Consider the following 11,052-nt stretch of genomic DNA (forward strand, 5'->3'; position numbering starts at 1 on the left):
AGGAGGACCCTCTCAAACTGCAAATGACCATAGCACCTTTGCTTTCTATACTCTATAGGAGAAAGATGAATGAAAACGTAGCATTTTAGGGTCCTAGTCAGACGGAGGAGGAGAGAAGAAAGGAATAGTTGGCATTGTTGATGGGATGGTTGGGATTGATAGAATTGTAGTTGGGATGGTTGGCAGTGAAGTTGCCGGCAATGGGCATAGAGTCAGCTGAAGAACTGGGGGCATGGTTGGCAGTGTTGGATTAGGTAAAGTTGATGGACTTTGGGTGGTTGGAAGTTGTGGCAATGTGGGCATTGGCAAGGTTGGGATTGTTGGCATTGTGGGCAATGGAGGCAATGTGACCTTAGGCAGTGATGGAATTGTTTGAAGTAGATTGCAAGCTACCAAGCTCATTTGGGTTGTTGAAAATGAAAGCATCAAAACAAGAGGTAGAACAAAACTAGTTTGAAAAGCATGTTAAAATTAATGCGATATTTACATTGCACACATTAGATACATTGGATACATTGGGTTCATGTATTCTTTGTATTCATGTGTTTTATATTTATTAGGTTTACTGTCTAGATTATATTCATGTACCTAGTTAGTTGTAAGGTTGTTTGTTGAACTTATGTGTAACCTTCTCTATATATAAGGATGTAAGCCAATGGGCAAAGAGAAGAATAAGAGAAAAAAAATTCAAGATCAATACAAGTTAAATTCAATACAAAATAATAGTTCATTCTAGAGAGAGTTTTATCAAAAACTAACAGAAGTGGTATCAGAGCTTTGGAAGCCCCAAAGAAAAATAAGCCAACATCCATGGCGAATTCCAACAACCAAAATGTATCTACTCCTATCTTCAATGGTGAAAATTTTGATTTTTGCAATGTGAAAATGAGAACCATTTCTGTCGATACGGATCTTTGGGATCTTGTTGAGAATGGGTTCGAGGAACTTGAAGATGAATGAGCTTTGACAAATCCCCAAAAGAACCAATTGAAAAAGCAAAGGAAGAAGGATTCAAAGGCTCTCTCTTCAATTCAACAAGGAGTTTCAAAAGCAATCTTTCCAAGAATTATCAATGCTAAAAAAGCAAAGGAGGCAGGGATATTCTTCAAAAAGAGCATAGATGCAACTTGAAGGTAAGAAGCATCAAACTTTAATCATTGAAACGAGATTTTGAAAATAAAAAGATGAAGGATATGGAATTGTTGGAGGATTATTTTTCTAGAGTTATGCAACTTGTGATCCAAATGAAAATTTATGTGGATAATATTTCTAATCAAAGAGTTATTGAGAAAATTTTGATAAGTTTGCCGGAGAAATACAATCCTATTGTTGCTGTCATTGAAGAAACTAAAAATCTTGCTGATTTGAGTATTAAAGAATTAATGGGTTCAATTAAAACATTTGAGCAAAGGTTGAGTAGGCGATCTGAAAAGTCAATTGAAAGTGCCTTTCAATCCAAGCTCAATGTTAGTACTTCTAATTCCCAAGGGAGAGGAAGAGGAAGAAATGCAAATGGAAGAGCAAGAAATGTAAGAGGAAGAGGAATGTCTAATTTTCAAAGAAAGGAAAATGAAGAGTCCACTCAACAGAAGGGTGAAATTTACAACCAAAGCAGTCATGTTGATAAACATTGTTGGTTTAAGGAAAAGCCAAAATGTTACAATTGCAACAAATTTGGGCATGTCAAGAAGGATTGCCAAGGCAAGAGCACTCGGCAAGCTAATTTTTCTAAGGAACAAGAAAGTGAAGGGCACATGTTCTATGCTTGTCACAAGGCATCAGATCAAAACAAGGATGTATGGTTTCTCGATAGCGGATGTAGTAATCACATGACAGGAGATTAGAGCATTTTTGTGAAAGTGGATGCTTTCTCAAGTTCTCAAGTAAAAATGGGGAATGATGCCTTATTCCAAACAAAAAGAAAATGTACTATTGCTTTAGAAACCAAGATGGGTACAAGATTCATTTCCGATGTTCTCCTAGTTCCAGACTTGGAGCAAAACTTGCTAAGTGTTGGACAACTTATGGAGCATGGATACCTTGTTCACTTTGAAGAATATTTTTGCAAAATTTTTGACAAAGGGGGGAGAAGCCAAGTTGTAGCAAAAATCAAGATGGAGAATTATTGAAGTTTCCTCTCATTTTCTGGTATAGCAAAAATGCGGCTTTGAAAATGGATGTGATTGATAATTTATGGCTTTGCCATAAAAGATTTGGGCACTTGACTTTTCAAAGCTTGAAGCATCTACAATAAAATAATATGGTTTTTGGGTTGCTGACCATTCATGAAGTCCAACATATTTGTGAATGTTGTGCACTTGGAAAGTATCACTGGGAGTCATTTCCAAAGGAGAAAGCATGGAGAACTAAAACACCATTGGAGCTTGTCCATACCGATGTCTGCGGACCTATAGATATACCAACTCATGGAGGTAACAAGTACTTCATTATTTTTATTGATGATTTTACTAGAATGCCTTGGGTGTATTTCATGAGACAAAAGAGTAAAGTTTTCTCTATCTTCAAGAAATTTCAAAATCTTGTTGAAAGACAAAGTGGTTGCTTGATGAAAGTATTGAGAAGTGATTTGAGGTGGAGAATACAACTCAAATGAGTTTATGAAATTTGCTGAAGATATTGGTATGGAAAGGCAATTGACTGTTGGGTACACTCCACAACAAAATGGTGTGGTGAAAAGGAAGAATAGAACCATAGAGGAAATGTCCAAGTCTATGCTACATGAGAAGGGGCTACCCAAAATTTTTTGGGGTGAGGCCGTGTATACAGTAGTTTACTTGATGAATAGATCTCCTACAAAAGCTCTTAAGGACAAAACTCCATTTGAAGCTTGGAGTGGAAGGAAACCATCGGTGAATCACTTGAAGGTGCTTGGTTGCATTTTTTATGCTCATGTTCCAAAAGAAGTGAGGCACAAGCTTGATGAAAATAGCAAGAAATGCATCTTTGTGGGTTATAGCTCAAAATCCAAATGCTATAGACTCTTCAGTTTGGATCAAAAGAAGGTGACTATTTATAGAGATGTTCTCTTTTGTAACGCCCCGAAATAAATGCCATAAATCCATTCAAGACCATATGTAAATAACAATATGGATCATAGTATAATGTTCTTTCATTTCATGAGAGTTAATATTACAAAAGAGTTTAACTAAATTAATACCCTATAGGCTTACATCTTTCCAAGGCCATGCTTGGTTACAACAAAAGCCTTTGGCTTGAATCAAAACACTAACACAATATATAAGCCTTTGGTTTGATAGCCTTTGGCTTGAATCAAAACACTAACATAATACACAAAACAGAAGCCTTTGCTCCCAATCCCTCCAAGCTACTGTCTTGGCAGAGGCATATCACTGACACCTGAAAATGGTTTTCCTAAGTAGGGTGAGCCAAAGCCTAGTACAAACAATCTAACACAATATATGAATCTTAACAAAAATATAAGTATAAAGTGCATATCCAATGCCCATGATAAAATCATTTATAACTTTTTTCACAAGACCATACCATTTCGTCCTTTATATCACAATTCATGTTATCTCGATTCATGAGTCATTCACCATTTTATTCAGACAATCGAACTGAGGGTACAACTCAGTTGGTCTCCAACCAACGCAACCATTATACAGACACTTTTCCATTTGTTATTTTACGGATATTTCGTTCGTGGGAATCGGCACCCATATATACGTGTGGTTTTTAGGACTTTCACCCTGGACACACAGGCTAACTCAATTCAATGGAGTTCATCCCCTTTCTTCTTCCAAACATAGAGTACATCCCCTTTCTTCTCCCACACATCATACATTTACAATGTATTAAAACATAGTAATATTCAATAGCAACAGATAAGAGATTAGTTTCAATTCACGTAATCCTCATGCAATTTCTACAACAATTATAGCAATCCTCCACCGATAGCCCAAAATAGATATTTCCAAACAGATATTAAATCTCCAAGATAGATAAATTATCCAAATTTTCATAGATGAGAGGTAATACACATCTAATCCCACCATTTATATAAACATCCATCCAATTTCATATTTTTAATGCCAATTTCATTTCTTTATACCAAATAACTATTTAAGACATTTTAGGGCAAACTCCATTTTTTTTTTCCAAAATCCATCATGGGTATCAAAATTAACAAATTTATCACCACACAACCTCACATCTACTCCCATAACCATTTTTAATACATACATTTGAAAACTCCTATTTTTATTTTAAACCATAACCATAGGTTTGTTCAAAATCAACCAAAGTTCCAATATCCTTTACACATTGACGAATAACTAGGTTAAAACTCGTAGAAGAGTGTAGAAAGTCCCTACCTTTGTCACGCCCTCAAAATTAACCCATTATATATCATTGACATGCATTATTTAAAGAAGACAATTTATTAATTCATTCATCAGAGTATTACTAACTAAAGCATTACATGTAACATTGAATAAAATGCCTTACAGGCTTACATCTTTCCAAGTCAACACTTGGATACAAAAATATGAGTTCTAACTCAAAACAAGAAAAGCCCTAGGCTTGAATGTTTACATGTACTAATAAATAAAGACAATTAACTAAATGTAGTCTTCTTCACACCAGAAGCCAAACCCTCCCAAGCTAAGTCCTTGGAGGTAGTTTATCGCCTGAACCTGAAAATGATGTTCCCATAAAGGGTGAGCCACAGCCCAATAGAAATATACTAAACCACATATAAGCAATGAATAAAGCAATAGCATTCAACAGATGGTTAACCAAAATAATCAATTACTTCATTTTACAGTCTCATGACACTATTGCCAAAGATACGTTTTACTTTCCAATTTTATCAACATGGCTCAGAACCTGGCCAAACTTATAACAGTGAATCACATATATCAAATTCACATCCTTCCAATATCAACAAACAAATGAGACTCAAGCTCAAATCAAACACTTCATACTTCCAGATTGATACACATTTTAGTGCTGTATCAATAAAACACTTCTATATAAATAAGCACACATAAAAGTGATGCTAATGGAGTCCATCCCCTATCTCCTCCCAAACAAAAATTTGGTTTAGAGGTCCATCCCCTATCTCCTCCCACACACAAAACAATGTATGCAAATGCAATGCTCAATCAATACACGTATTTTCTGTATCAATGCCATAGTCAAAATTAATGACTTAACCAATGTGATTAGTTTCAGTTATTCCTAATTCACATGCAATGTCTACAACAATCACGACTATCCTCCACCGATAGCCCAAAACAGTTATTTCTAAACTGAAAATAACTATGTCAACAATTCAATAGACAAATGATTCCAATTACCCAATTATGCTATTTAACCGATGAATTCCCCAATTCCATGAATTTAACCATCTTTTCCCAATTCCATGAATTACTTATACAAATTAATTCAATAATACAACTGGGGTTTTTCCCAAAATTTACCAAAGTATCCCCAACATATCAAATTACCAAAGCTTAGAACAAAACCTATAAAATGGAGTAGGAAATCCCTACCTCAAAGAAAACAACACAAATGGTGAAGACAAAGATGAGTGCCCAAATACCAAAGTGCTCCAAATCGCCAAATGTTCAGATTAAATGAAAGCCCTCGACTCCCTCTATCTTTTTAATGAAGGATCTAGGGTAGAAACACACCCTAAGTAGATCAAATCTAAGAAAGAAGGTAAGTAGGGAGAGGGAGAAGACGGTTCTAGGGTTTTAAAATCAAAAAGGAGATGAAAAATGATCCTGAAAGTCGGATCTCGGATTTTTATACCAGTCGCCCCGCTCGAGCGTGGAAACCCCTGCTCGAGCGCCACTCACAGACTCCCGCTCGAGCGGCCAAACTCCCGCTCGAGCGGCAAATGCACTCTCCCAGAAGTTTTTGCAGACAGGTCCCCGCTCGAGCGCCCAACTCCCCGCTCGAGCGTCACTCACGACTTCACGCTTGAGCGTCCAATCCCCCGCTCGAGCGGCCAACACTACACAGGACATACTGGATGGGTGTATTCCCCGCTCGAGCGTCCAAACCCCCGCTCGAGCGGACAAGCCAAAATCTGGGCAACTAGACTTGGTTCCTAAGCTCAACCAACCTGCTCCAAATCTTCCCAACACAACCCAAGACTCAAAATAAGAAAATAATGAATGACAACAACAATGATACAATGACGGAATCTACGGAACCTAAGTCCGGATACAAAAATCAAATGGGAAAAGACCGGGGTCGCTATAACCTCCCCCCCTTAAAAGAATTTCGTCCCCGAAATTAAGCATAAGTTTGTAAATAAAAACAAGTTTTTCTCAATTCTCAAAGATATTGTATAACAACTATAAACATCTTGACCCAATACTGGTCACTTCATCTCTTTATCAAGGGGTATCTCACAATATATATAAAACAACATATATTTCAACCTGCATTACTATTGTGCATTATTCCTTCCAATGTTAACAATTCCCATATCGAATTCAATTCCAAAATATAACCATTGACCAAAACGTACCCAGTATTTTACAACTTAAGACATTTATAAAGCTCTTAAGTTCAACAATATTACAAAATCTAAATACAAGATTACAAATCTATAAACATGTCCGGATATTTTTCGCGGACTTCCAATTCATGCTCCCAAGTGGCTTCCTCCACTCCATGATGTTTCCACAAAACTTTTACCAAAGGGATGGTCTTGCCTCGCAAAACTTGATCCCGCCTATCCAAGACCCGAACCGGTCTCTCCTCATACGAAACATCCTCATCAACCACTAAATCGGTCCAATCCAGCACATGTGATGGATCCGGCTCATACTTCCGAAGCATACTCACATGAAACACGTCATGTACTCCGGACAACTGCGGTGGCAAAGCTAAACGATAAGCAGCCTCGCCAATCCTCTCAAGGATCTCAAACGGACCAATGAACCGAGGGGACAACTTCCCACTCTTCCCAAACCTCATCAAACCCCGTCTAGGTGATATCTTCAGAAAGACATGATCACCCACCGCAAACACCAAGGGTCTCCTCCTACAGTCGGCATAAGATTTCTGACGACTCTGTGCTGTAACAAGCCTCTTACGGATAAGCTCAACCTTCTCCGTCGTTTCCCTCACCAACTCCGGACCCAACAGAGGTGCATCACCCACCTCAGCCCAACAAACAGGAGATCTACATGGTCGGCCATACAAGGCCTCAAATGGTGCCATACCGATACTAGACTGGAAACTGTTGTTGTAGGCAAACTCTACTAACGGCAAGTGTCTCTCCCACGACCCACTAAAGTCTAGAACACAACCCCGAAGCATATCCTCAAGTATCTGAATAGTACGCTCGGACTGTCCGTCAGTCTGAGGATGATAAGCCGTGCTAAAGGTCAACTTAGTGTCTAAGGCACTCTGCAAACTCTGCCACAACCTGGCAGTAAAACGAGGACCTCTATCTGAGACGATCGTCACTGGGACCCCGTGCAATCTCACTATGTCTCGAATATACAAGTCGGCAAGATGATCTACCGTATCTCTCACGCGCATAGGAATAAAGTGCGCTGACTTAGTCAACCGGTCTACAACCACCCAAATAGCATCACTGCCCCGCTGAGTCCTCGGAAGACCTACAACGAAGTCCATAGTGACATGCTCCCACTTCCACTCGGCAATAGGCAAGGGTTGCAACAAACCCGTTGGCCTCTGATGTTCAGCCTTCACTTGCTGACAAGTAAGGCACTTAGATACGAAAGCTGCCACATCTCTCTTCATACCCTACCACCAAAACTGGCGACCCAAATCCCGATACATCTTAGTGCCTCCCGGATGCACCGCAAGGCGTGAATGATGAAACTCTCGGAGTACCTCCTCTCGACAAGACTCCGGCACAAACAGACGGTCTCGGTATCTCACACTCAGGTCGGGATACACCGTCAAACCCTTCTCAACCTTCCCACTAGAGATCTTCTCTCGGAGGGATTCTACCTCAAGGTCACCTCTCTGAGCCTCTAACACTCGAATCACAAGTGAAGGCTGTGCAATAACAGAAAACAAGGCCGCAGCCTCAACGGATTCGCCCAGAAGCAAATCAAACTCTCCAAGTGTACCTAACATCTCCCACTCTCGGATGGCTATACTAGCTATGTCACCAACAGGTTTCCTGCTAAGGGCGTCGGCCACCACATTGGCCTTTCTCGGATGATAATGCAATTCAAAGTCATAATCCTTAATAAATTCCATCCACCTCCTCTGCCTCAAGTTCAAGTCTTTCTGTGTGAACAGATATTTCAGACTCTTATGATCCGAGAATACCTCGAACCTCTCGCCGTAAAGATAATGCCTCCAAATCTTCAAGGCAAATATCACAGCTGCTAACTCTAGATCATGCGTAGGGTAATTCTGCTCGTGAATTTTCAACTGACGTGAGCCATAGGCAACTACTTTCCCCTCTTGCATTAACACACAACCCAGACCCTCTCGTGAGGCGTCACAATAGACTGTATAACCCAACCCTCTCTCTGGAATAATCAGTACTGGAGTGGTGGTCAGTCTAACTTTCAACTCCTGAAACGACTTTTCACAAGTCACACTCCATATAAATTTGACTCCCTTCCGAGTCAATCTAGTCAAAGGCGAAGCTAATCTGGAGAAATCTTTCACAAATCGACGGTAATACCCAGCTAATCCCAGAAAACTGCGGATCTCAAATACACTCTTAGGCTGTGCCCAATCCTGCACTGCCTCCACCTTAGATGTATCAACAGACACACCTTCCCCGGATACCACGTGGCCAAAGAATTTGACTTCCCCAGCCAGAACTCACACTTCCCAAACTTGGCATACAGCCTATGGGCTCTAAGTAACTCAAGCACCACCCTCAAGTGTTCCTTGTGCTCCTCCTCAGAAGGCGAATAGATAAGGATGTCGTCCACAAAAACGACTACAAACCGATCCAAGAATTCCCGGAAGATCCGGTTCATCAAGTCCATAAAGACTGCCGGTGCATTGGTGAGTCCAAATGGCATCACCAGAAACTCATAGTGGCCATACCGCGTACGGAATGCCGTCTTCAAAATATCCTCTTCCCTGACCCTCAACTGGTGGTAACCCGATCTCAAGTCTATCTTAGAGAAACAACGGGAACCCTTCAACTGGTCAAACAGATCATCTATACGAGGCAAAGGGTACTTATTCTTAACCGTAGCCCGATTCAATTTCCGGTAATCTATACAAAGTCTCAAAGCGCCTCATTTCTTTTTAACAAAGAGGGCTGGTGCTCCCCACGGCGAAACACTAGGATGTATAAAGCCCTTATCTAGCAACTCCTGGAGTTGGATCTTCAACTCAACTAACTCAGCTGGGGCAAAACGATAAGGTGCCATCGAAATCGGCGACGTGCCGGGCACTAGGTCAATGGAGAACTCAATCTCCCTATGCGGTGGCAAACCAACAAGATCCTCGGGAAAGACGTCCGAGTACTCACAAACCACCCTTGGCAACACAATCTGAGTCTCAACATCCTCACTAATCGAAAGGTTAGCAAGTAGACCACTAAGCTCACTCCGTCCTCGCGGAACATACCCCGGTGGCAACACATCACCAACCCGGTCCCCCAGAAAATGAAAATACTCTCCGCTCACGGTACAACAAGTGACCCTCTGGCGGTAGCAATCAATAACTGCCCGGTATGACGATAACCAGTCCATACCCAAAATAACATCGAAACCCCTCATAGGCATAACTACAAAGGAAAATGGGATTCTATGATAATCAACCTCTATATCACAACCCCTAACGCCTTGTTTCAAAATCAATTCACCCCCAAGAGGTGACACTACACAAATAGGAGATGCTAGCTGTGCTAACTCCAACTCCAATACAGATGCAAATGCAGCAGACACAAAGGAATGAGATGCACCCGTATCAATCAAAACATTAGCAACCGAGTTGCAAAACAAGAAGGTACCTCTCACAACTGATGGTGCTGGCACAAGATCCTGCGCGGTAACAGCATACACGCGCCCAGACGACCTCTGATCAACTTGCTCAACCCTAGGAGCATAAGATTGCTGCACCGACTGAGACGATGAAGCCCCCCCTGATTGGCCCTCGAGGCCTGACCCGACTGAGCTGGCTGCAGACCCTGAATCGGCCTCAAACCAGATGCACCAGATGTGCCACCCAACTGCGGGCAATACCTCTTCATATGCCCTGGCTGACCACACTGATAACACGAGAGTGGCTGACCTCCACCCTGACTCTGGCTCTGAGATCGAGCCGAAGAAGATGCTGCTCTCTGAACTCCTCCCCTCTGAGGACAAACTGAAGACTTGTGGCCCAACTGGCCACACTTGAAACAAGTAATGTCTCCCTGACTGCCTTTCCCCGAACTAGCACTCGGTACAGGAAAAGTCGATCTAGAAAAGCTACCCTGAGACTGCTGAGGATTAAAACCCTTCTGTCTCCTACCATCACTCTGACCATCCTGACTCCTCTTGGAGCCCTTCTGTCCTTCCTCCTCCTCCTGCATCATGATTTCCATGTGGGCTGCAGCATCGACCATACGCCCATAATCCCGAATCATAGTTCCCCCAACTCTCAGCTTGAGGCCACGCCTCAACTTCTTCTCAAACTCAATACAACGGCGTTCCTCAGACGCCACCAACTCAGGCGCAAACCTGGACAAACTAGTGAATGCAGCCTCAAATTCAGCCACTGAAGAACTCGCCTGCTTAAGCTGACAAAACTGGTCTCGCAGCTTCTCCCTGACAGCTGGAGATAAGAACTTCTCCTGGAAAGCATTCACAAAAGCCTCCCACGTACCTCCTATACGCCCCTTAGTAAACTTCCACCACTGACCTGCATCCCCCTTCAACTGGAAAGATGCCAAGGTCACTCTCAACCCCTCGTCTTCGATGCCAAGCATCTCAAACGTCTTCGTTGTCTGTTCGAGCCATTCATCTGCCTTAAGCGGCTCTTTAGGATCACCCACAAATTCATCCGGATTAGACCGGAAGAACTCCCTCTTCAGAAAGGAAGGTCCTGCATCAG

The 11,052-nt window shown here is 41.6% G+C and overlaps 1 protein-coding gene across 1 annotated transcript; it reads left to right on the top strand.

Moving 5' to 3' along the window:
- The first annotated feature begins 1,184 nt into the window (after positions 1-1,184).
- Positions 1,185-1,844, top strand: LOC114301857 (uncharacterized). Its single transcript, XM_028246820.2, has one exon. The coding sequence runs from the start codon at positions 1,185-1,187 to the stop codon at positions 1,842-1,844; it is 660 nt and encodes a 219-aa protein (XP_028102621.2).
- Positions 1,845-11,052: the final 9,208 nt, after the last annotated feature.

Source organism: Camellia sinensis, chromosome 1 (assembly GCF_055761805.1).
Source record: "Camellia sinensis isolate YWXY chromosome 1, ASM5576180v1, whole genome shotgun sequence".
Classification (NCBI taxonomy): domain Eukaryota; kingdom Viridiplantae; phylum Streptophyta; class Magnoliopsida; order Ericales; family Theaceae; genus Camellia; species Camellia sinensis.

Bases quoted from the DNA above. Each gene is read 5' to 3' on its own strand.
- LOC114301857 (XM_028246820.2), top strand. From the start codon at position 1,185: ATGAAGGATATGGAATTGTTGGAGGATTATTTTTCTAGAGTTATGCAA.